The sequence below is a fragment of the Heloderma suspectum genome, chromosome 3 (genome assembly GCF_057233095.1).
Source record: "Heloderma suspectum isolate Gila_16-S chromosome 3, 16-S_ref, whole genome shotgun sequence".
Classification (NCBI taxonomy): domain Eukaryota; kingdom Metazoa; phylum Chordata; class Lepidosauria; order Squamata; family Helodermatidae; genus Heloderma; species Heloderma suspectum.
Window position 1 is genome coordinate 179,890,902 of NC_139460.1, and position 27,467 is coordinate 179,918,368.

The following is a 27,467-nucleotide window of genomic DNA, read 5'->3' on the forward strand; positions in this document are numbered from 1 at the left end:
GTGATCTGGTCCTCCCCCTCAGAATCCTGCCCAGCCGGCTCCTCTCTGCGGCCAAGCCGCGGAGCCGCTGGCTGGCTCTGGCCGCCCGCAGCCGGACATCTGGCCGCTGGGCAGCCCTGCAGGGACGCAAATGGCAGCTGTTGTAGCCGCCGCCATTTGCATCCCTGTATTGAGCCATGATAGGTGACGTAAATATTTACGTAGCCTGTCACGGCAGGGAGAAAAAAACCCAGTGTACGCAAATGGTGGTAGCCGCCGCCATTTGCGTATGCTGGGTCCCCCCCCCCCCCCGCTGTGATAGGCTACATAAATGATTACATAGCCTATCACGGCCTCCGCAGGGACGCAAATGGCGTCCCTGCGTTAGCTGTGATAGGCTACATAAATACTTACATAGCCTATCACGGCTATGAAGAGGAGGAAGCGAATGGCGGCCGCAGGACGGCCACCATTCACAAAGCAGTGTGGACGGGAGCAGGTAAGTGCTCCATTTCACGCGCCTTTCGTGGGGTGGGGGCGGCAGGGACTTCGTCCCGCGTGCCTTTTGTGGGGTGGGGGGATGGGGGCTTCGTTCTGTGATGGATTTCGGGGGGCTGAATGCACTGGCATTTGGCCTCACCGAGATCCGTTGTGGAATTCTCTGACATCCCTAACCTCTGCTGCTTTCAGCAGAACCCCCTCAACCACATACTGGGCATCTCTTTGTTGTTGTTGTTGTTCAGTTGTTCAGTCGTGTCCGACTCTTCGTGACCCCATGGACCATAGCACGCCAGGCCTTCCTGTCCTGCGCTCTCTCCTGGAGCATGCTCAGGTCCATATTCATTGCATCAGTGATGCTATCTAGCCATCTCATCCTCTGCTGTCCCCTTCTCCTTTTGCCTTCAGTCTTTCCCAGCATCAGGGTCTTTTCCAGAGAGTTTTCTACTGGGCATCTCTACACCAGCCTAAAATCCTGCATTTTAAATGGGGCTTTCTGCTTCTGTTTTAAATGCAGGATCACAATGATTCCCCTTTTCACCTGCTTCCTTTTCTCCCTCCCCATCTCCCCTTTATCTGTGTCTTCCATATGTTTCATTGGTCCAGCTCCTCTTCTTGCAGTTTTTCCTCTTTTCATGGAGGGAACTCATGTGGAACACAAGCGGGGTAATTTGATAGCTCATTATCTCTGATCTTTTAAACAATCGAACAAAGGGCATTTAGTGAAGGAGACACCCTGGAGGGATACAGCATCATGTAAAGAGCCCGCAACCTTCCGGGAGTGAGCAACCTCAATGGCAGGATAAAAGCTCCATGTGAAGGAGCCCACTGCCATTTCCCCTTCCAGTCGCTTCCCTGTTCAGCTTCAATAACTCTTGCTGCTTCCTAATTCCTGTGAGAGAGTATATAAATTTTTGTTTTCTTTTAGGAATTGTTTTTTCAGTTTGATTTTAGAAACAGCTATAATTCATAATCGTTATTCGTAAGGAAATTGAACTGGTTTCTTGTTATGCAGGTGGAACCCAAGCAGCGTGCCAGGACCAGATAATGGAAAAAGAGCTCATCAGTATGATGCTGAAGATGGTGGCTGCTCTTGTTGTGGGATCTATTAGAAACACAGGTAAGAAGACGAGCCACTGAAGCTCTGTTGACCACAACATCACTATGTGGATCCATTCTAATATGGTTTCAGGCCTGGTTCTGGGACAGAAACAACCTTGGTCAGCCTAGTAGATGTCCTGTGCCAGAGAACGGATGTGGGGAGTGCAACCTCTCAGCAGTTTTCTATACCATCGGCCATATTATCCTTGTGGATCATTTATCTGGGCTGGGATTTAGGGGGCATGGTGTTAACAGTGGTTCTGGTCCTTTCTGGATAAACTGTCTCAGAAGGTGGTACTTGGAAACCTCTGCCCCCTATGGTCATTGATCTGCAGGATGCTACAAGGTTCCACCTTGTCCCCCATGCTTTTCAGCATGTAGATGAAAATGTGGGGGAAGTTGTTCAGAGATTTGGGCTGAATGCCATCAATATGCAGATAATACTCAGCTCTGTGAACATCCCTACACCACCCTAAAATCCTGCATTTAAACGGGAGCTTTCTGCTTCTGTTTTGAATGCAGGATTGCAATAGGCTCCTTTACATGCGCTTCCTTCCCCCCTCCGCCTTTCCCCCTCCTTCTCCCCTTTATCTGAGTCTTCCATATGTTTCATTGATCTCGTTCCTCTTCTTGCAGCTTTTCCTTTTTCATGGAGGGAACTCAAGCGGAACATAAGCAGGGTACTTTGATAGCTCATTATCTCCAATCTATTTAAAAATAGAATAAAGGTCATCTAGTGCAGGAGAGGCCCTGGAGGTTCATGATGATATCTAAAGGCCCCGCAAACTTCCGTGAGTGAGAAATCTCAACAGCAGGATAAAAGCTCTGTGTGAAGAAGCCCTATATCTCATTTCCATCTAATGATCCTAGGGAGGTTTTTGAACTGTGTCTGGAGGCAGTTTTGGGATGGACGAGGGCAAATAATGTGAGACTTACTCCAGACAAGATGAAGATACTGTGGGTAGGAAGATCAACCAATCTGGATAGAGGAATGCATCTGGTCTTTGATGGAGTTGAAAGATCAAGTAAAAAAAATTGCGAGTGCTCCTAGACTTGATGCTAACTGGGGAAGCTCAGGTTTAAGGGGTGGCCAGGAATACTTTTTACCAGCTTGGGCTGGTATGCCAGCTGTGATGCTTTCTGGAAAGGTTTGATTTTGCCTCAGTTATTTATGCCCCAGTGAAATCCTGGCTGTAGTACTGTAATGAACTCTACATCAGGCTGCCTTTAAAGATGGTTCAAAAATAGCAGCTGATGCAGAATAAGGTCACCTGGATATTGGTGGGGGCTGGGCGGTCGGCTCAGGTGACACCAATACTGTGCCAGCTGTACTGATTATCAGTGCATTTCCAAGCCCAATTTAAAGTGCTGGTTTTAACTTTGGTGTAATGGTTTGGGCCCAAGTTACTAGCCTGCTTGTACTCTGAGGTAATCAACAGAGACTCCTCTCACTTGCCCACTGTTAAGGGCAGTTAGGTTATTGGGTACAAGGAAAAAGCCTTTTCAATAGTGGCCATGCACCTCTGGAATAAGCTTCCATCACGGGTTCATCAGAATCCTTCTTTGCAAGTCTTCAGGAAAGTTCCAAAGACCCACCAGTTTTTGCTGGCCTTTTCTTTATTTTGGAGCTGGTGGTTTTATTTGAAATAGCTATTTTTATTGAATTTTATTGATTTGTATTGTTTTATCTTGTACACCACCTTGGGAAGGTTCCCCCTTAAAGGCTGCTTAAAAATAATTTTAACCAAATAACTAAATAATCATAACTACAGTATGCAGTTTTTCAGTGGCCTAATCTATGTGTTGACAAGCAACATCAATAATTTTGTCCTAGTTTCATGCTCTGTACTGAACTTGTGAGTGGAGGATGACCTCATTTTTTGCTAGAAATGTGTCTTCCATTCCTGGCACTGCTACATATCCAAGGAAGACTCTTGATGCAGGCTACTCCCCCATCAATACAAGAACTGTCTTTGGGAAAGGGAGGAGCGGGTGGTAATGCATAACTAAGATATTACCTCCTCCCATTGCTTTCCAAAGAATGTTCCCTGTGTTCTGTGTCTTCTTCATGTTCTAGCAGGACAGCTAGGATGTTGGGAACTGGCTATATATTCTGGAACTAAAAATTTCCTACAGTTTTAGAATAAGGCAGTTACACATTCACATGTACCTTAAAGTATGGAAAGTGTGAGTAAAAGTGCCTGCCTAAACTTCTGCATCATGTAAGTAATAAACACATTGTACAGTCTCACATATTGTGCTCACTCACAACCTAGCCTTTATGCACCCACATTTTCTCTTGGCCTTTCAGCCCAGCTCTCTTCCCCTGCAGACTGGTTGAACACTGAAGCTCTGGGATGTTTGTTTTTATCATCAGTTACTGCTGTTATAAATGGTTACTGTGCTTATTTTGCATATGTTTAAGCCTTAACATAATTGTCACAGACTGTGTGTGTGTGTGTGTGTGTGTACAAATATATATATATACATATATATATATATATATATATATATATGTAGCATTTCATTTCCACCTGACTCACTGTTTACATTTTTCTTTCTACATCCATGTGTATATATTATTTATTTATTAACATTTCTATACCACCCCATAGCTCTCTCGGAGGTTTACAAAAGTTAAAACATTAAAATACAATATACAAAGTTTATAACTTAAAAAGCACATAGACAATGTATACAGATATATACGTAACTAAAAACAACTTTGAACTAAAAACAGTTTAACAAAAAATCTAACAATAAAAACAACACAGCTTAAAAACAGTATACAAGAGTCAACAAAAGGAACAGGAACAAGAGTTCCTGTTATATAAATGGCAACTGAGAAATATACTTCATGCAACTGATGAAGATGAGTCTAGCTTGTGGAACGTTATGCCACAATAAAATCATTAGCCTTTAAGGTGCTACAAGCTCTTTCATGATTTTATTGTTTCAGGCTAACCTGGTTACCCTTCTGGAAATGGAAGCTCTTACAGCATGGTGCCAGCTTACCACCCGGCTGCATACAACCCCCCTACTTCCTCTATATGCTTTCCATTAAGCCTTAGAGTTAAAGAGGATTGCATACAGCCAGGATTTGGGTTGCAAGACCAAGACAAAGTATGGGTACATGGAGGCTAAGTTTTAGGCACAATATGTGAGACTGTAAAAAGTGTTTACTGCTTACATGATTCAGAAGTTAAGGTGGGTCCTTAACTTGCTATTTCCATGCTTTTTGGTACATGGGTGAATTTTTAAGTGCCTTAACACTTCTTTTAAACAGTAGGGGTTATATCTAATGTTAGTCCTACTTAGAGTAGACCATTGAAATGAATGGGGCTTAGACATGGATACAACCCATTGTTTTTAATTCTAGAATTTCCTTATGTTCCATTATTGTTCACTGTAACCCCAAACCTATCTTCATTATTCTAGTAGCTAGCCAACCCTCCCACCCCAAAACTAAGAGAATCTATGCAATAGGGCATGTATTAAAAATAATATATCAAACCTTCAAAATTATGTAATTAAGCAGCAACTGATTGATGTCTGGGTATGAGCATGACTCTGTTAACTAGTTAAGTTTATTTACTACTTTAGTCGTTCTCAGAGACTATGGGATGGTGCCATATATCAAGATTTTTATAGATGATGAGTTGTACCGAAGTGACACACTGACTGTCCTGGAACAGCTGTCAGTTATCAACCCTGAGGAGTATATGAGCATCATTGTTGGGGCCCTGTGCTCTTCCACCCAAGGAGAACTGCACTTCAAGCTGGATCTACTTAAGGTGATAAACAGTAAATACTGCTTCTTGCTTGTTTAGGTTTTTTCTCTTTATTTGGAAATGCTTGGGGCTTGCTCCTTTCTACTTTTGTTTTCCCATCTTGCAATGAATGCTAGGTAAATTCTACACCAGGAGAATACAGTTACTTTGCTCCAAAGCATAATAATACATGTAAAATATTTAATTTGTCCCTAAATTCAGCCTCTGCGCTAGAGGGCTGGAAAGTGGCCAAAGTAACACCAATTTTTAAAAAGGGAATCCAGGAAATTACAAGCTAGTTAGCTTAATGTCTGTTCTGGGTACACTGGTGGAAAGTGTAATTAAAGAAAAAAATATCAACCATATAGAAGGACATGTCCTGCTGAAAAAAAAATGAACATGGCTTCTACAAAGGTAAGTCCTGTTTCACTAATCTTTTAGAGTTCTTTGGGAGTGTCAATAAACATGGGGGGTTGGACTCGATGGTCTTATGGGCCCCTTCCAACCCTACTATTCTATGATTCTACATGGACAAGGGTGATCTGGTAGACATTATTTACTTGGACTTCCTAAAAGTTTTTGATAAAGTCCCTCACCAAAGACTCTGAACAAACTCAGCAGTCATAGGAAAACCAGAGAGATCCTCTTACTGATTGGTAACAGAAACCAGACGGTAGGAACGGTTAAGTCTTGAGATGGAGGGATGTAAACAGTGGGGTCCCCCAAGGATCTGTATTGGGATCAGTGGTGTGTGTTTTTTTTACTTGCTCACTAATGATCTGGAGTTAGGAGTGAGCAGGGAGGGGGCAATTCTGATGATGACACCAAATTATTCCAGGTGGTAAAAACAAAAAACAAAAGGATTGCAAAGTCGATGCTCTGACTTGAATTCCTGCACTGAGCAGGGGGTTGGACTCGATGGCCTTGTAGGCCCCTTCCAACCCTACTATTCTATGATTCTATGATTCTATGAGCTCCAAAAAGATGTCTCCAAACTGGGTGATTAGGCAACAAAATGGCAAATCCAGTTCAGTGTAAGTAAGTGTGAAGTGATGGGGGAAAAACCCTAACTTTCCATATACACTGATGGGGTCTGAATTGGCAGCAACTGACCAGGAAAGGATCCTGGGGCCATGGTGGCTAGTTCAATGAGAACACTGACTGTGTGTGCAGCTGCTGGAAAAAGGCAAATGTCTTTTTCCAAAAGTTAGGGATCATTTGGAAAGGGATCGAAAATAAAACTGCTGATATCATAATATCTCTCTACAAACCTATGGTGCAACCACATGTGGAAGACTCTACAGTTCTAGTTGTTGCACCTCAATAAAGACCTGTCTGCTCCTGCTTCTTTGTCTGCATTGTTGTAGGGCAGGTGGGGGCAACCTGGTGCTCTCCAGATGTTTTGGACTGCAACTCCCAGAACAGCCAGTCATCGGGGATTTGTGAGTTGCAGTACAAAACATCTGGAGGGCACCAAGTTGTAGGGCATTCTTGTCAGTAATGTTCCTTCTTCCTGTTACAAGTTTCTAGGAGTAGTTGAGATTTTTTTTACACGTTTCCTATTTTAATTTGCTAAACAACACCCCAGCACTCCTGCCACCAGAAGGATCTAGGTGTCAGGGTGGACACTGAGCCCATAGAATCCCAGAGTAGTTCTGATTCGGAGGAAGAGCAGTCGCTCCTGGGAGAGGAGCGCGCCCCTTTTTCCCAGGGCCCGCAGCTGACAGAGATTCCTCCCACCAACATTCCTAGATTAGAAAGCAGTCCAGGGAGTGACCCAGCACAGATAGCAGACTGGGTGGATGCGCCGCGCAGACGCAGAGAGCGGCGCCAAATGGAGGGCGTGGAAAGGAGGCGTAGCGCCTGGTTGGCGCTCAAAGAACGGTTGCGCCCAGAGGATCCAAGGGAAAAGGGGAGGGATTCTCCCTAGTCCTTATATTCAGGGGTCTGCCAGTAATTGCCTTTCAAACAGGGACCAACTGTTCCAACTTAGGGCATAGGGATGCTGCTGCTCAGATCTAGTTGCTACCTGTAGAGTTGTTAAGTTGTAAAAGAAGAATAAAGCTTTGAAAAGAATCCCTTTGTCTGTGTCTGGACTTGGCTACTGGATTAGACTGAGAGAGCCCTCCAAGGAGCCCTTGACACTAGGTAAAATGTTTATTACCATAGACCTGCCTGCTAGAATGAGTGGGAGGAGTAACCCATTCATGGATGCCCTCCATCTACCGAAGAGAATAAACTTATAATGGATAATCCAACATACTTTATAATGCTAAGTTTGTTGCTTGCCTAAACTAATATGAAAAGAAATGAAGCTTTGATGCCTAATTCTGACAAATTATAACTGTGTTAATAAATTCATTTTCTTACATTATGTATTATCTGTAGCCTTTGGGATTGTGATTACATTACATACAAATTCAGATTGATTTACTAATATATATTTAGCTGTTAAACCCCAAGCTCAAATGTGATTAGTTTTACAGTATTCCAGAGTGGCATGTGGTAGGCACTTATGAGGAATAACGAATAATGCAATGTGAAAATAAATTCTGTTAGCTGTAACTGAGTTAGGGGTTTCCACTGCAGGCAAGCCTTTTATAGATTCAGACCAGAAGGATATACAATTAAATTGTACCAGAGTTAGAGTCAGAAGAAATGTAGTTACTACTGACCTCTCCAGATATGTGCCAAAACCATTCTGATAAGTTGAAGTCCAGCTTATGAGATTTATGCCTTGCTCATAGGAATCACAGGAGTCTCTGCCTAGTACAATACATTAACATGCAAATCTGAATGACAGTAATAGAGTCCTCCTCCTGCTTTTCAAGAAAGCCTATTTTCACCCATTTGAGGGTTAAAGGGAGGGAAGAGAGACTATGTATGATGTCCCACTTTCATATAATTTGACATCAATCCTTTGTACCTTATTTTAGGTGCTGCTACTGAAGGGTAGCATATTAGCCCTTTACAAATTAATGGAAATCCTGACTTCTGCATGCAAATATTGAAATTCTGGGCCCCATATACATTTCTTCCTGTATTGATTTCACTGGGATAACTTCAGATTTACAAACTGTAATCAAAATTGATGCCCAAATAGTGGGTCTGGATGGTTTGCCACACTGCTAAGAAGAGGGTGTTGAAAACATAAGAATTGTCTTGTTGGATAAAACCAATGCCCATCTAGTGTGGTACTATATTTCAGGTCAGCCAGACACTACTAGGAAGCTAGAAGTGGATGATTTGTTAGAGTTGGATGACTTGACATAATGGTCAGGAGTTTGAACCAACCAACATCTAGGTCCCAAATCACAGAATTAAAAGGGATCAAATATCATGTAGTCTAAGCCCCTGCCAAAGAGACAAGAGCATCCATGCAGCAAGTCTTCTTGGGCATCAGTCTATACAATCCAGATTGCATAGGAAGTTCCTGTAGAACAGCCTTTCTCAACCTTGTGCCCTCCAGATGTTTTGGGCTTTCTCATCAGCCCCAGCCAGCATAACCAATGGTCAGGAATGCTGGGAGTTGTAGTCCAAAACATCTGGAGGGCACCAGGTTGGGGAAGACTCTTTTAGAGGGTCTTAGTGATCAGCTATATGCTTTAATACAGGGATTTTAAAAAGACCTCCGATAAAAGGGTTTGGAAATAACCGATGCCTGAGATCAGTTGCCTGTCAGAGGAGAAAGTGCTGGACTAGTTGAACCAATGGTCTGACTTTATATAAGGCAGGTTCCTATGTTCAAATATTGAAGATCATTGGCATCAACCTTCACTGGCACCACGGAGCCCTTGTTCTTTTAATTAGGAGTGGTTCTGCTTAGTAGCCAGTTTTGAAAAACGAATCTCAAACATTTACAGACTTCGCCCCCCTTCTAAAATTTGGCAAGTACTGGTTGAAAAAAAGCATGTTTAAAATGGTTTCTTAACTCAGAGGGATAAATATTGGGTTGGTAGAGCCCAGTAGCTGTTCTGAAAGCACCTTCTTCTGGGTTCACAAGGGAAAGTCCAAGCCAAACTTGCTCCAGCCCTTCCCCTGAGACAAGCAGAGACATGATGGGCCCAGCATTCCTCCATGTGGCTTGAGATTATATAGCACTGTCAGTCACCCAGCTTTAGTTCTCACTGAGGTGGCCAATGCAGGCCTAGGGGTGGGGGGAGACTTGCATGACTGAATGCTCCTCCATACAAAAGTATTCCCTGCATGTAGAAAACTAGCACCTTCTATAAAACTATAACCTTCTCCTTGATGATGTCGTTTGCTGTGTGTAGGATATTTCCCCCCCAGGGAGGAGCATTCAGTCATATGAGCCCCCATTTACAGTCTGGAACAGTACAGCCAAGATAAGGGTTTACTACTACTGTGAAAAGTAGGCCCAACTCACCCCTTTTTAAAAAGTTTGCACAGGCAATAAATGAAGTGATAAATGCTTGTTTCCTTTCTTTCCAATGCCAAAGTCTCTCCTGAGGACGTTGGAGAATCCGAAGGGGCGTTCAGCTTTCAGAACCAGCAGTGGCTTTAATGGGTTGCTTTCCCTTCTGGCTGACATGGAAGGTGCATTGCAGGATCCTCCTTCAGGCTTGTGGGCCTCATTTGGATATAGCCACATTATGGAGCTTATACTGCATATGCTCCAAGCAATAGCAGTCGCTCTCTACTTGGACCCTGTCAATAGTGACTTCTTCCAAAAGAATGGTCTCTTTGAGAAGATGGCAGAGGACCTTGGCTTGCTTGGCTGCTTCTCAGCACAGAAGTGGGGACAGACTCCTGTACGGCTCAACAAGACACGGTCATTTGCTGAGTTTTTAAACACAGCTGTTTGCTCATCAGAGCGTTTCCCTACATGGCTAAAAAGCTGCATAAAGATATTCAGTTTCCTTGACAATATGGCCAAGTGGAACCCGTCCCATCTCAAGAGCTGCTTGGTGGAAATGCAGCTAGGTGTAGATCAACTCCCAGTGTGCCTTCAAGAGGCAAAAGAAAATGAAGACGAGTCTGAAGTTGGCATCAAGCACATAGAGTATAATAAAACAGCTGCCAGCCTACGGACAGAACCCAAAGACAGGTACGTTTTTGAGGTTTATAATGTAGGAAGTCTAAAACATTCATTAGGATGTTTCTGTTATATTTCTAGGGGCATTCTTCTCATGAAGTAATAAATTTGCAGCCCATCTGTATATATACATAGAGGTAAGGGCCAAACTACAGATTACAGCAGCAGACGTGTCTTTAAATGTGCCCTACCCCAATCACCAATCACATGTAAGGGGCAATTTTAAGTGCAAAAAGGATGCACAGGAAGGTGGTCCAAACTCCTCTTCCTACCTGTCACTTTCCACTCGCAGACCCTCTCCAGAAGTCCAGAGTTCAGCTTGGAAGGGAATGGTTGGAAGGAAGAGTTGTAGGGAGGAAAGGAGTGGGATGGAGGCGGCTTTCGTCCAGGTGTCTCTTTTGTATTTTAAAATAAATCACCTGTGCACACCTAGCATGCTTTACACATCTCCTGTGTTTAAAAACATGAAACATAAGAACATAAGAAGAGCCATGCTGGATCAGACCAAGGGTCCATCTAGTCCAGCATTCTCTTCACACAGTGGCCAACTAGCTGTTGACCAGGAACCCACAAGCAGGGCCTCCCACCCATGTTCCCCAGCAACTGGTGTACATAGGCTCACTGCCTCTGGTACTGGAGGTAGCACATACCCATCAAGACTAGTAGCCATTGATAGCCTTTTCCTCCATAAATTTGTCTAACCCCCTTTTAAAGCCATCCAAACAGGTGGCCATCAATACTTCCTGTGGTAGCGAATTCCATAGTTTAACTATGCGCTGTGTGAAGAAGTACTTCCTTTCATCTGTCCTGAATCTCCCACCAATCAGCTTCATAGGATGACCCTGGGTTCTAGTATTTTGAGAGAGGGAGAAAAATGTCTCCCTATCCACATTCTCCACATCATGCATAATTTTGTACACCTCTATCATGTCTCCCCTTACCCTCCTTTTTCCCCAAGCTAAACAATCCCAGCTGTTGCAACCTTCCCTCACAGGGGAGATGCTCCAGCCCCTTGATCATTTTAATTGTCCTTTTCTGCACCTTTTCTAGCAATACAATATCCTTTTTTAGGTGTGGTGACCAGAACTGTACACAGTATTCCAAGTGTGGTCACGCTATAGATTTGTATAGGGGCAGTATGACGTTGGCAGTTTTATACTCAATCCCTTTTCTAATTATGCCTAACATGGAGTTTGCCTTTTTTACAGCAGCTGCAAACTAGGTTGACATCTTCATTGAGTTGTCCACCACAACCCCAAGACCTCTTTCCTGGTCAGTCACCACTAGCTCAGATCCCATCAGGCTATACTTGAAGTTGGTGTTTTTTGCCCTAACGTGCATCACTTCACATTTGCTTACATTGAACTGCATTTGCCTTTTAGATGCCCATTCTCCCAGTTTGGAGAGATCCTTTTGGAGCTCTTCACAATCCCCTTTTCTTTTAACCACCCTAAATAATTTGGTGTCATCCACAACCTTGGCAACTTCACTGCTCACTCCTAATTCCAGATCAGTTCTGAACAGGTTGAAAAGCATTGGTCCTAAGACAGATCCCTATGGGACCCTGCTATTTACTTCCCTCCATTGGGAGAATTTACCATTTATTCCTACTTTCTGCTTTCTGTTCTTTAACCAGTTACTGATCCATAAGAGAACCTGTCCTCTTATTCCATGACTGCTAAGTTTTTTCAGGAGTCTTTGGTGAGGAACTTTGTCAAAAGCCATTTGGAAGCCCAAGTAAACAATGTCTACTGGATCACCCCTGTCTACGTGTTTATTGACACTCTCAAAGAACTCTAAAAAGTTAGTGAGGCAGGACTTAGCTTTGCGGGAGATGTGTTGATTCTTTTTCAGCAGGGCTTGTGCTTCTACATGCTTACTAATTTTATCTTTAACAATGCCTTCAACCAATTTCTCCGGAACAGATGTTGAGCTAACCAGCCTGTAATTTCCTGGATCCCTGCTGGATCCCTTTTTGAAAATTGGTGTTACATTGGCTATCTTCCAGTCCTCTGGTTTAGAGGCTGATTGTAGGGACATGTTGCATATTTTGGTTACAAAATCAGCAATTTCATATTTGAGTTCTCTGAAAATTCTAGGATGGATACCATCCGGGCCCAGTGATTTATTTGCTTCCAATTTATCAATAAGGTTGAGAACTTCATCTTTTGTCATCACTATTTGCCTCAGTTCCTCAGACGCCTTTCCTGAAAACATCAGTTCAGGCACAGGTATCTGTCCTATATCTTCTGCAGTGAAGACGGTTGAAAATAATTAATTCACCTTCTCTGCAATTTCCTTGTCCTCCTTCAGTACTCCTTTAACTCAATTGACATCCAATGGTTTTCTGCTTCTGATGTATTTAAAGAATTCTTTATTGTTGGCCTTGATGTTCTTAGTGATATGCTCTTCAAAATGCTTTTTTGCATCTCTTATTGTCCGCTTGCATTGCCTTTCTGCAAGCTTGTGTTTCCTTTTGTTTTCCTCACTTGGGCAAGACTTCCATTTTCTGAAGGACGCTCTCTTTTCTGTAATAGCTCCCCTAACACTGCTTGTTAACCATGCTGGTGACATCTTAGACTTGGTGCTATTTTTCCTAACCTGTGGTATACATTTTAGCTAGACTAGGTGTTCTAGTCTGCTCGACACTATGCCCTCTTTGACATACAGGGCAACACCTCCCCCAGTACGCCCTTCCCAGTCGTTCCTATAGAGTTTATATCCAGAGATGACCATATCCCACTGGTGCTCTCTGCTCCACCAGGTTTCTGTACTGCCCACTATATCCAGGTTTTCCTTTAAAATCAAGCACTCCAACTCTCCCATTTTGGTGCAGAGGCTTCTAGCATTTGCATAGAAACAGCTATACATGGTATCCTTCTCCAGATGCCTCTGGCGTGTGCATCTTTTGCTATGGGACATTGGCCCCTTTGATTGGCTATTATGTTCTACCATGTGCTCTTGGCCTATTTCCTCCCCTTCTGCATTTGGGCAATCAAAAACATTTTCATCTTCATCCCTTTGGGATGATTTAACCCAAACCAGATGCTTCCCAGCTCCTGTCGGCTTTCCCCCAGGGTTTAGTTTAAAAGCTGCTATGCCACCCTTCTTATGTTTAGCGCCAGCAGTCTAGTTCCATTTTTGGTTCAAGTGGAGCACATTCCTCTTGTACAGGCCCAGCTTGTCCCAAAACATTCCCCAATGCATGACAAATCTGAACCCCTCCTCCTGGCACCACTGTCTCATCCACGCGTTGAGACTCCTCAGCTTTGCCTGTCTAGCTGGCCCTGCGTGTGGAACAGATAGCATTTCCGAGAAAGCCGCCTTGGTGGTCCTGGATTTCAACCTCCTACCTAGTAACCTAAATTTGGCTTCCAGGACCTCATGACTACATTTCCCCACATCGTTGGTACCAACATGGACCACGACCACTGACTCCACCCCAGCACTATCTACTAGGCTATCTAGATGGTGCAGGATATCTGCAACCTTCGCACCAGGCAGGCAATTCACCATGCGGTCTACACACCCATCACAAACCAGCTGTCTATGTATCTAATGATCAAACCTCCCACTACTACAAGCCCTCCTCCTCCTGGAGGCACATCCTTGGCTCAAGAGGATATTTGTTCGTCTTCCGAGGAATGGGTCCCTTCTAAGGGATCATTTCCCTCTTCCTCAGAATGATGCCCTCCTTCCCTGAGACCCGCATTCTCCATGACGGCAGAGGAGATGTCTCCCTGGGAGTGGGACTCAGCTAATGGGTCCCTGAAGGTCTCATCCACCAACCTCTCTGCCTCTTTTAGCTTCTCCAGGTCAGCAACCTTGGTCTCGAGGGAACACACTTGTTCCCTGAAAGCCAGGAACTCATTACACCGAGCACACACCCACGACTTCCATCCAGCAGGTAGATAGTCGTACATGTGGCACTAAGTGCAATACACTGGATAGGTGCCTCCCCACTGCTGGCCTTCTACCTTCATAACTGGGTTTTTTTTCTGGGGGGGGGGGGTTCCCTGGAAAACTTAGTTGTTTTAGGGATGTATGAAAGTCACTTACCTTTTGCGGATTATGTTTATGGTTGGGGGGGAGGTGCTCCGTCCCTCCCCCCAGAATCCTTGCCAGGGGGGGGAGGCGCTTCGTTCCTCCCCCCCGGAATCCTGGCCGGCCAGCTGTGCTGCAGGGATTCTGCGGAGCCGCCAGCCGGCTCCTCCAGCAGCCAGACATCCGGCCGCTGGCTAGCAGGGACGCAAATGGCGGCAGCTGTAGCTGCCGCCGTTTGCATCCATGCAGTCAGCTGTGATAGGCTACGTAAATGTTTACGTAGCCTATCACGGCTGACTTAAAACAACAACAACAACAACGCGCGTATTTGCGTTCCTTATTTTGGCACGTCTTAGTCTACGTAAACATTTACGTAGACTAAGATGGCGAAAATAAGGGGAACGCAAATAGTGTAGAATAAGACGTGCCAAAATAAGGAACGCAAATGGTGGTGGCCGTGGCCACCGCCATTTGTGTACGTGCGTTGTTGTTGTTTTTTTTTAAGTCAGCCGTGATAGGCTACGTAAACATTTACGTAGCCTATCACTTTTTTTTTTTTAAACCTAGCCATGATAGGCTACGTCTTTACGTAGCCTATCACGTCTTTTTTTTTTTTTTTAACTGGAAATGGTGGTGGCGGTAGCTGGTCGGAAGACCGGCCGCCGCAGCCGCCACCGCCGAACTGCTGCTGGAGCCACCGCTGCCAGGAAGATCCGCCCCAGGTAAGTCTCGTCCCGGGGGTGGCGGGGGGGTGGCAGGCCATTCCGCCACCGATTTCAGGGGGCTGAATGTGCTGGCATTCGGCCTCCCCGAGATCTGTGGTGGAATTTTTGTACATCCCTAAGTTGTTTGCTATGAGAAGTTGGGGAAATTATTTATAGTTATTACCATAACAGCTGACCACTGTAGTTTGGCCTCTCATCCCACTGAGTTCCATCTGAGTTCCATCTCACCGGGCTTATGCCCAAGCAAATGTACAGGGGACTGCAGCTGCACAGCCTGATCCTATGCATGTTTGGTTAGAATACTTCCTCCCAAGTAAGCATGCACAGCACTTCAGCATCAGTATTGTAGAGCTGGTACACGTTTTACCAATATTTTGGGAATATAGAGACTGCGTGTAGAAATAACTTTTTTTAACCCTGGGGGTCACATTACATAGTTTGTTGTACATATGAGTGTTGTGAGAATTGTGTGTTTAGTATAACACAGCCCTCCCCACCCAGGCACTCTCCAGATGTGGCCAATGGGCATGCTGCCTGGAGATGATGATGGGACTTGTAGTCCAGCACATCTGAAGGGCACCAGTTTGGGGAAGGCTGGCATAATGTATTGTGTGAAAGCAACAATGGTTGGATGACGTTAAGCCAGTTTTCTCCTGGGGCTACAGAAGTGAAATGAAGGGAAATCTGGTGTCTGTCACTAGCTATAGGGCCAAGAGCTGCTGAGGGCCAGCTGCTTCCTCCTGCCTTCCACAGTGATATCTGCAACAACGGTCACTTGACGTTTGGCAGCAAAGGGGAGGGGGAGATCAATCTGGCCCAGTCAGTGGCCAGTCATAGAAAAACTTTTCTTGGCTCCCCCACCCTTTCTTTTTTTAATATCAAATTTTAAATACTGTGTATGACACTTACAGCACAAACCCTATACATGTCTAATCAGAAGTAAGTCCAATTGAGTTCAGTTTGCCCTATTTCCACCTTAGAGCCTCTGAGATGAAATGAAGATATCAACAGAATGAATGAATAAGATGAATAAATGTCCTTTCCCCAGATATATACAGAGTAGAGATGAGGAAATAGTTGCTTGGTTTGTTTGATTTGTTCCTTTGTCTTCTTTGTAACTACACACCCGTTGGGCTCCAAGAGAGAGGTTGCTAGGCTGTTTCCCCTCCCTCTGTTATGTGTGCTTTAGCAAATCTGATGCTAACAACTACAGGCTTGTTGCCAGCATCTCCTTCATTGACAAGGTGTTGAAGTGGGTGGCTGTCAGCCTACTCCAGACACCCTTGGATGAAACGGATTATCTAGATCCATTTCAGTTGGGCTTCAGGCTTGGTTTTGGAATGGAAACTGTCTTCGTCACCCTATGGGATGATCTCTGCCAAGAAAGAGACAGGGGGAGTACAACTTTGTTAATTCTTTTGGACCTCTCTCAAGGGCTTTCTGAGACCATCAACCATTCCTTCTGGACAGGCTCTCTGGGTTGGGTGTTGGAGGTACTGAGTTGTGGTGGTTCTGCTCCTGCTTGGATGACCAATTCCAGAAGGTGGTCTGTGGGGTTATTGCTCTATCCCTTGACAGTTACGCCATGGGGTTCCACATGACTCTATTTTGTCCCATATGCTGTTCAACATCTACATAAAAGACTGGGATAAATTATCCAGAGATGTGGACTGAGGTGTCACCAAGATGCAGATGACACCCAGCTCTCTCTCTCTCTCTCATCAAATCCAGGTGAGACAGTGAGTGTTCTAAATTGACACCTGCGTACGGTCGTGGACTTGATGAGGGCCAATAAACTAAGACTCAATCCAGAGAAGATGGAACTACTGTTGATTAGGGATGGAGTGGGCAACCGATTCAGTCTGGGAGTCCAGTGGAGTCTCCCCTCCCCGACCCCTGAACTACGCCCACTGACCTCCTGCCCCTGCTCAGCCCCCCTGTACTCTTGTGTATATGGGCCATTCATGGCACCATTTTTCGTAAGTCTGGATGTACAGATATTTTGCAATCACCATTTTTTCCCTCCAAATGGTGCTCGCAGTGCTTGTGGATGGGTCCTGGATGAGTGTGGGTGGCTCAGTGAGCACAGGTCAAGCACAGGTCCAAGGGTGCACAAGTGGGGGTATGGGCTCAGCAGCGCCCGGAGAACCTGGATGGGAGGGGGGCGCCTGGCCATCCCTACTGTTAATAGGTGGTCCATCTGCCTGGCTGAGTAGTGTTCAACCTGTTGTGGAGAGGATTACACTCCACCTGAAGGATCAGGATTATAATTTGAGGGGTTTCTTGTATCCAGAATTGTCCCTGAGGCATAGATGGCCTCGGTGGCACAGAGTGCCTTTTATCAGTTCATGCTGCTATACCAGCTATGACTCTGTCTGGACAGAGATAGCCTGTCTGCAATTATTCATGCTCTGGTAACCTCTTGTTTGGCTTACTGCAGTGCATGGAGTTTTCTTGGAAAATGGTCTGGAAATTTCAGATGGTCCAAAATATGGCAGCAATCAGGGGTGGGCTGATACAATCATAGTACACCAATTCTTTGTGATCTGCACTGGTTTCCAGTCTGTTTCTGGGCTGAATTCAAAGTGCTGGTATTAACTTTTAACATCCTAAATAATTTTGGGTCACATTATGTGAAGGATCATCTCCTCCCATAAATATCTGACCAGACCCTAAGATCATCTTTATGATGGGATTATTTAGTACTGATGCCTCCTGTTAGAAAGGCAATAAGCAGAGAAAAAACAAAAAGCCAAAGCAGAATGAGCTTTTACCAGTCCCACGTGCACAAAGGCTCTCTTAGAACAATAGAAAGAGACCACACCCTTCTTCAGTGAAGAAAAGAAAACAGCTTTCCTTCACAAATAGTCTTGCATATACAATGCAAGTACAGCTCAGAGTTTCAAAGGGGTTTGTTCAGTCCATTTTGTGTTTCATTACACTGGCCGGAGCAAGAGAGCAAACACGTGTGCTCCTGCAATGGTGGAAGCCAGACAGAGAGGGCAGAGGGGGAAGGAAGGAGAGGACCAAAAGGAAGAAATCACAGGAAACCACATTGTAGGCTACAGAGACCCTGAGGCTAGCTGTTGTCAAAATTCCCATGAACTAACTAACTGCAACACTGCCCCCTTCTAGTAACTTGTAGATGAGGTTGCAATATTCCCAACACTTCAGAGGCCCTCCTTCAGGTGTCCTTGCCAAATGAGATTAGTTGGGTGGCTACTAAGGATAGGACCTTTTCAGTGGTAGTGTTCCAGTTGTGCAATGCCCTCCCTAGAGGGAAGGGCATACTGGGGGAGGTGTTGCTCTGCACGTCAAAGAGGGCATAGTGTCAAGCAGACTAGAACACCTAAAAGGGGTAGGCTGTTCCACAGAAGCGCTGTGGGTGATAATACCAGGCTCCATAACTAATTTAGTGCTAGGAACATACTGTCATCCCCCAGACCCGAATGCTCAGAATGACCTTGAGATGGAAAACGAAATCAGGGAGGCCTCCAAACAAGGAAGTGTTGTAATAATGCGCGACTTCAATTATCCCCACATTGATTGGATAAATGCATGCTCTAGCCACCCAAACAAGGTTAAATTTCTAGACGCCCTAAATGATTGTGCCCTAGAACAGTTGGTCATGGGACCAACGAGAGGGGAGGAGACCTTGGATTTAATCCTAAGTGGTGTCACCCAGGACCTTGTACAATATGTAAATGTTGTTGAACCAACTGGAAAAAGTGATCACAGTGCTATCAGATTTAATATATATTTAAGTGGGAAATTGCCCAGGAAGTCCAACACAGTCACATTTAACTTAAAAAGAGGAAACTTCTCTAAAATGAGGGAATTGGTGAAAAGGAAGTTAAAAGGGGGAGTCAAGAGGATTAAATCCCTTCAAAATGCTTGGAGATTAGTCAAAACGACAAAAATAGAAGCCCAACTAAAATGTATACCACAGGTTAGGAAAGACAGCACCAAGTCCAAGAGGTCGCTGGCATGGTTAACGAGCAGTGTTAGGGGAGCGATGAGAGAAAAGACGGTTTCCTTCAAAAAATGGAAGTCTTGCCCAAGTGAGGAAAACAAAAGGGAGCACAAGCTTGCACAAAGGCGATGCAAGCAGACAATAAGAGATGCAGAAAAGCATTTTGAAGAGCATATCGCTAAGAACATCAAGGCCAACAATAAAGAATTCTTTAAATATATCAGAAGCAGAAAACCAAGTAGGGAGGCAGTTGGACCATTGGATGTCAATTGAGTTAAAGGAGTACTGAAGGAGGACAAGGAGATTGCAGAGACACTGAATTAATTCTCTTCATCCATCTTCACTGCAGAAGATATAGGACAGATAACCTGTGCCTGAACTGATGTTTTCAGGAAAGTTGTCTGAGGAACCGAGGCAAACAGTGGTGACAAAAGATGAAGTTCTCAACCTTACTGATAAATTGGAAGCAAATAAATCACAGATGGTATCCAACTTAGAGTTCCATGCTGGGGAACATGGGTGGGAGGATGCTGTGGAGCTCATGCCCTATTTGTGGGTTCCTGGTCGACAGTTGGTTGGTCACTGTGTGAATGGAGTGTGGGACTAGATGGACCCTTGGTCTGATCTAGCATGGCTGTTCTTATATTCTTAGAGAAGCTCACCTAGTGCCTACACTGTGGTCTTTTTGGCACCAGGTGAAAAACTTTTTATTTTCCCAGGCTTTAACCCTTGCTTTTAAAAAACTGTGTTGTCCTTTTTAGATGTTTGCACTGCTGTTGGTTTTACTTTGGTTTTATTCTGAGGCTGTTTTAAGCTTTTGTAGGTTTATGCCATGTTCATTATGTTCTTATATTTTGTGATTTTAAGCTCTATTTTGTGAATCGCCCAGAGAGCTTCAGCTATTGGGTGGTACAGAAATTTAATTAATAATAAAATTAATAAATATTTCCTAGCAGTAGGGAGAGTGAAGAACCAGGGAAATTGCTGCACTGGAGATGATACAGGAAGTCATGAGGCATGCAAGTAATCCCAGCAACAGAAAATAATTGTAATAATTTTTATGTGCCCTGAACTTGCACTCTCATCAATGAAAATTGTATCTTAATGATTAAAATTGGGCCCCACTTATGAATTAGTTTATCAGTTAAAATGATTACAGCTGGAAGCCTAATTTTTATCTCAGACTTTAGTACTGACATATCCAGGAAAGTTTCTTCCCCCTAAAATAGTTTTATGTCTTGCTACCGCAGCACTGGAGGTGGCTACCTTTACTGTTGGCCCCATTCACATATGCCTGCAATGGCATGGGAACTGCTTCCCCTTGGTCAGTAGGGAGTTTGTGTGAATGAAGTAAGGCTCAGAGAATGTCCCCTCCTCACCTTCATTGTACTTTTCTTTTCAGAGACGTTGAGGAGGGAAAATCTGGTGACATCCGGGGTGGGGTGGGGGTGGGGGAGAAAATCATTCGATTTTGTGAGGGAGTCTTAGTAAACGTTGCGTGGTGCAGAGTGGTAGGCGGCAGTATTGCAGCTGAAACTCTCCCCACGACCTGAGTTCGATCCCAGCGGAAGCTGGGTCTCGGGTAGCCGGCTCAGGTCAACTCAGCCCTCCATCCTTCCGAGGTGGGTAAAATGAGTACCCAGCTTGCTGGGGGAAAGGTAGTCACGACTGGGGAAGGCAATGGCAAACCACCCCAGTATAGTCTGCCATGAAAACGCCAGCGTAAGCAGGCGTCCCTCTAGGGGTCAGTAATGACCCGGTGCTTGCACAGGAGGAGCCTTTCCTTTCCTTAGTAAACGTACAGTAATACAAGGTGCTCTGAGGGATTTTAAACAATTTTCTTCTCTATTTTTTAAAACTTCCTTAAAGGTGAAGGCCTCCCCCAGGGCCCAGGAAGTGTGGCTCCTGCTGTGCACTTTCAAAACGGGCCTGGAAATGTCCCTGGAAATGACGCTATATGACCACGCAGCATCATTTCCAGAGACAGTTCTGACTTCGTTGCTTCATTTACACATCTCCTGAGAAGTGTAGAATTGTGCCATGAGGAAACAGCTTCCACACCACCGCAGTAATGTGAATTTGGTAGGGTGGACCTGTATTAGAAGACTGTTTCACTTGTGAAAGCTATGTAGATGTATTCTGATTTCACATGGGAGATCCAGTGGCCCACCAAATTTGTGTGGGAAACACCATTTCTCCATGTTTAACTGGTGCCATTTCCCTCTACACTATTGACCAATCTGAATTTGCATTTATGAAAATTTCTTTGTCCTAAGATCAGCTTAGGTGTTGCTCTCGAGCTGTTCTGTATCCCTGGATGAGATGCTGTTGGTGTAACATACATATTATCTGATAATCTTACATTATCATCAGTGTCATAGAAGCTATGGGGCCACTACCATCACACCACTCTGATAATATTTGAAGCAAGGACAAAGTGTGTGTGGACTGAAAGAGGAAGGAGTACAACAAGAGACTATGAACATCTCTACACCAGCCTAAAATCCCACATTTAAAAGGGGGCTTTCTGCTTCTGTTTGAAATGCAGGATCATGACGAACTCCTTTTACATACGCTTCCTTTCCCCCCTCCCCTTTCCCCCTCCTTCTCCTAGTCTTCCATATGTTTCATTGGTCCAACTCCTCTTTTTGTGCTTTTCTTTTTCACGAGGGAACTCAAGCGTAACACAAGCAGGGTAATTTGATACTTCATTATCTCCAATCTATTTAGAAACAGAATAAAGGTCATTTAGTGTGGGAGATGCCCTGGAGGTTAACGAGGTCACCTAAAGGGCCCGCAAACTTCTGTGAGTGAGCAATCTCAATAGCAGGATAAAAGCTCCATGTGAATACGCCCTATGTTTGGACTTAGGGTCTTTCCTCCCCCACTTGAAAGTTCTTAGTAAAAACTGTGATTTTGACACTACCCAAACTGATAATCTGGCTGTGCTGCCTGCTACTCTCTCCCTTTTCTTAGTGGTAGCAATAGCAAGATTAGGAGCAATCCTTTTGTAATAAATAGCTTGAGAAAACACCTGTTTGATTCTGATATGGGCTCTGAGTTGTGGTGAGACTACAGGGCTCAAATTATGGGGGGGGGGAGTAGGGGGATCCTAAATGAAATCCAGAAACCGCATCTCTAGGATGGTCACTTATATATCACCAAAGAACAGAAAATGCATCACTAAAAAGAGGACACCTATTTGCATAACTTTTGCATATGCTAATTTATATATACAGATGTAAATTTGGAAGTAATAACTATAATTTAAATAGAAATGCAATACATCTCATCATAGAAGGGAAGACTGACCAGGTAACCTTTGTGCCTGCTCAGACTGCAGTCCAGGTGAGGCCCCTAAGTGCTCTCCCTTCTGATGGTTCTTTATTTTTAAACTGGACTTGGCCTGGTCAGCCCTTCAAATAGAGGACTGTCCTCTGTAAAGTAGGACAGCTGGCCCAACAATTTTAGCCTCTCTGGTCCTCATAAGCCCCTATGCCTGCACCCTCTGCTTCTGTTGAATTACACTGAAGGCCAAAACAGACATTACTTTACATCCTTATCTAGCAGCTGTGTCTTTTTGTCTTCATTTTTACTCTAGAGTAGGCACTAGGGTCCCAGTCTTAAAAGCCCTTTAGCCCCCCACATTAGGGTTCCAGTCTGGATTAGGACCCCTGGGCCTACTCTAATGTAAAAATGAAAAGAAAAAAAATACATAGCTGCCAGATATAGATGTGAAGTAATGCCTGCTTGAACCCTGAAATGGGAGAACTAATTCTATTTTTCATTAAGTTTGGGGGTTTTTGGTGCCTCTTAGAAAAAAATCAAAGATGCAGACAAAACACCTGCAACAATAACCCTCTTACCATTAACCAATAAACTTACCATTCTGACTCCCCACACACCAATTTTTGGCAAGGGCATAGATCTTGACCCTACAATTTATCTCTTTCCTCATCCACGTGGGTCAATGGAAGCAACAAGCAGATATGATAGGAGGATTTCTCACAATGCTCAGAATTACAGAACCGTACAATTTAAGGGGAGCCAAAGCTGTTTTGTCTATCCACCCGTCAATCCTGCACAGGCCAATCCTTGCATTCCAGACTGAAGTATACGCCTCAGTACCTGCAGAGCAGATAGGTCTGCACATGAAGAGAAGCAAGCCACATGTTGCAGAAAAAGGCTGCTGTCAAATGCCCAACTCCCCTATAGTTTTTAGCAGCATATCCTATGCATTTCTACTCAGAAGTAAGCCCTATTGAGTTCAGTGGGACATACTCACAGGTAAATATGTATTGGATTGCAGCCTAAGTGAGTTAAAGCAGCTTAAATACAGTCCTTTGGCTTAACCAAACTGGGAAATGCTTGTAAACTGGCAAAGTCTTACTTGGCAAATTTATGGTGGGAGGTATGTTGGCTTTCTAGGCTCCCTTTCTTCTTCATGCCATTCATATTGCAGGGTGGGAAACCTCAGGCCCGGAGGCTAAATCTGCCCCTCCTGGGGTCCCAATCTGGCCCTCCAGGGTTCTCCAGAAGGCCCCCCCTTCCCTGGCCTCATCCCCTTTCCCTCAACCAATGACTGTTCGGTGGTTTCCCAGTTTTTGTGCAGTTTTTCCCCTTCCTGAAAGGTTGAAATGCATCTCCTAAGGCTTAGTTGCTGGCAGTAAGAGCTTCAAGCTAAAATATGCTGGTATATTTTAATTTTTGCCTCTGACCCCTTTGCCTTCTGTCCAGCCAACCACTGAAATGCAGCCCCCAAGAGCTTCTTCAAAAATAAGTTTGGCCCTTGGGCTAAAAGAGATTTCCCACTCCTGCATCTACTTGAGCAGCTTGCCTATTTTCTTCATTACTTCTTTTTCCCCCGAAATCCCTTTTTATCTTTTTCAGTCTGGCTTTTGACCTCAACATTTTACTGCTTTGTGTAAAATCCTGTACCTTCTATATGTTAAAGTCTATCCTTATTCTCCTCAATCTTTTATCAGTTTTTGATGCAGCAGAACACTCCCTGTTTCATTGTCACTGTTTTCTTATGTAACATTATTTTAAAGTCTCCATCAGTGGCTTTTTTCCCTTCTCACTGTCTTCTTTGGGTTTGGTCAGGGCTTCTTGCCCCCCTTCTCTTCACTATATGCTTTCTCCTGGTAACCTGATTTCTTTTGGCTTGCAATATCATCACTGATGATATCCAGCTCTGTCTTTCTCTTCTTGCTAATTTCCTGTTCTTAATCATATTTCCAGTGGTGTCAGAACTATTCTGCCTGGATTATCTGGTCATTATCTCAAGGTAAATATGGAGAAGGCAGAATTTATTGTATTTCCTCTTAAATCTTTAGTTTCCCTTTCTTTTTGCTTTCAGTTAGCAACAAAGCCATACAAATTAAGAATCTGGGCATTGTTCTTTTTCCCTCTCCTTTCCTCTCCTCTTATTCAGCACATATTTCTGCTGTAGCTAAGACCTGTCTGTAATTTCTCTGAAACTCATCCTTTTAAAGATCTACCAACTCTAATAAAACTCTTATTCAGACCGTCATTCGATGTTGTATTGACTGATTTTGTTCATCTGTCTTCCTATTCCTCATCTTGTTTTCAATGTTTTGCTTATTTAATTTTTGCTTGTTTGTGCTTTAATCACCTTCCCTCTTTATATGTTTTCCTTCACTGGCTTCATCTGTTGCAGGGTTGGGGAACATCTGCCCCTCCAGATGCTGTTGGACTCTAACTCCCATCAGCCCTAGCCAGCATAATCAATGGTGAGGGGAGTTGCAGTCCAACAACATCTGGAGGTGCACATGACGTTCCTCATCCCTGATCTATTGTTTTGTAGTAAATTCAAGCTTCCTTTAACCTTTATGCTTCTTAGGGTCTTGCTCCTCCTTATTTTTGTTGCTTTCTCTGTATTTTCTTCCTCAGTCTGTTTGTTCATCAAACACTAATGTTCTTATTAACCCTCTGCTCCCTTGTGCTATTTCTTAATTCCAGGCCTTCATTCTCGTGGCCCCTTACGTATGGAACTCCTTTCTTTAAAATAGTTGGCTGGTCTCCTCTTTGGCTGTGTTTCCATCAGTGATTTACTCCAGCCTGGCTGCGCAGAGAGGTCTCTGTGCTTCCATGACATTGTGGCCATTCAGCACCAGCCCCGCATTTTAATGTGGAAAAACCACTTCTTCTGAGACTGGTATAGCCCACTTTTCCAGCTTACTTCAGCTCCATTACTGACCTGTTTCCACAATTGCACTGGGTTCAGTATCATAGTCCTTCCCATGGGGTGTGTAGCTTGGCCTTTGTGGGGGTGTCGCTCTGACCTCAGTGACCCAAGCCTTTCCCTCCCTGTTTTCCAGAAGTTTCATTGCCATTTTGGAGCAGGATGCTGAGGAACCAGCTTTTAAAACATCACTGAAAATAAGTACTAGAACACAGCCCATGACCCCAGTTAAGGAGTGTTTTCTCTCATTGTGCTGGATGAGGCTTGCCCTCTCAATGATCACAGAAATAACAGAGAAGCCCCTCAATTGACACGGCACATATCAAAGCCCAGTTCCTTAAATGCGATTAAGCATGATCTCGAGGCTCTGGTCCATTGCCTTAGGACAAAACTCCTTCACAGCTTCCATATAGAGATCCTGTGCGTTAAAATGGGGGCTGGTTTTGGTCTCTTTCCCACAACAAACCCATTAGTATCTCCTCAGAAGTAATTCCCATTGCAGTCAATGAGGATGAGATTCCCCCTCAATTGAAATGGCACACATTAAAGCCCAATTCCTTAAGTGTGTTTAAGTGACCAAGCAAGGCTCCGATGAATTGCCTTAGGAAGAAAGTACTTCATGTCTTCATTATAGATATCCTGCGCATTAGAATGGGGGCTGGTTTCTGTCTTTGTGTTTACTGCTCTCTTTCCCACAACAAACTTGTTACTGTCTCATCAGAAGTAACTCCCATTGTGGTCAATGAGGTTCTCTGGGTTAAAATGGGGGCTGGTTTCCCTCTTTGTGTTCTGCGCCCCCCTTTCTACTTGGAAGTAACTCCCATTGTGCTCAGTGAGGTTTGCTCCTGAAATGCAGGTGCATCTGGACTTTCAGGGGAAAGGAGAAATGGGGGAAGAGGGGGGAAGCCTCTCTTCACAGCAAAGCTGATTCCTTAAAAAAAAAATAAAAAAATCCAGTACTCCTCCATTAGCTTCTCCTTCCATTATCCTGGAAACATGACTGAGGAGGCAGGAACACTGAGATGGTAACGAGACCCAACCCAGACTCCACTCATACTACACCCAGCCATCAAGAAAATAATTTTATTAGGGCTCAGTGGAAATAGCACAGAGCCCCAGGCTACAGTGATGATAAGCCGGGACTTTAAGGGCTGTGGAAACAGGAAAAGGAGAAGATGCAATTGGAGAAACATCGCAACAAAGTTGCAAACAAACGAAGTGAAGCCGATAGCATGGAAACACACCCTTAGTTTCACTTTTAAAATATGATTACAGTAGGGATGGCGGAGAATTTCTCCATGAATCTCCGGGAGGCCAAATGCCAACGCATTCGGCCCCCCGAAATTGGTGGTGAAATTCTCTGCCCCCCCGCCCTCCCCCTGGGATGGGACTTACCTCCTTCGAATGTCCCTCTCGGCGGCGGGTCCCGGCGGCGTTTCGGCGGCATTTCGGCAGGGGCGGCGGCCAGTCTTCCAGCCGGCTGCCGCTGCCACCATTACAAAGTAAAGTAAAAAAACACAAAAAAAGTGATAGGCTACGTAACGATTTATGTAGCCTACACGGCTAGATTTTCAAAGTCAGCCGTGATAGGCTATGTAAATCTTTACGTAGCCTATCACGGGTGACTTTGAGAAAAAAAAAAGCGCGTACGCAAATGGCGGCGCCCATGGGCACTGTCATTTGCGTTCCTTATTTGGGCAGGGGTAGTCTACGTAAAGATTTACATAGACTACGGCGAAAATAAGGGCAACGCTATTTGCGTACGCGCTTTTTTAATTTTTTTCCAAAGTCACCCGTGATAGGCTACGTAAAGATTTACGTAGCCTATCACGTGTTTTTTTTTTACTTTACTTTTTTTATTTCACGGCTGGGGAGACGGGGCACTCCCCCCGGCCTGAATTTCAGCGGTGAGGGATGGGGCGCCTCCCCCCCAGCCTGAATTTTGGCTGGGAGGGGCGGGGCGTCTCCCCCCCCACCAAGAACTTCAGGGGGAGAACCGAAGCGCCTCCCCCCCACTGCGAAGCAAGCTGCGGGACCAGGTAAGGGACTTTCGTCCATCCTTAGATTACAAATGCATCCTTACTCTCCTACAGTTCCTTCTTAATATTCTATTTTA

The 27,467-nt window shown here is 44.5% G+C and overlaps 1 protein-coding gene across 4 annotated transcripts in view; it reads left to right on the forward strand.

Annotated features, from left to right (window-relative positions):
• Positions 1–27,467, forward strand: part of WDFY4 (WDFY family member 4) — a 415,677-nt gene that overhangs the window by 40,191 nt on the left and 348,019 nt on the right. For all 4 annotated transcript variants that reach the window (XM_084845114.1, XM_084845112.1, XM_084845113.1 and 1 more), the window contains 3 exons: positions 1,493–1,597; positions 5,182–5,372; positions 9,809–10,416. In XM_084845114.1, coding sequence (XP_084701240.1) covers positions 1,493–1,597; positions 5,182–5,372; positions 9,809–10,416 — 904 coding nt within the window. The remainder of the gene's footprint in view (positions 1–1,492; positions 1,598–5,181; positions 5,373–9,808; positions 10,417–27,467) is intronic.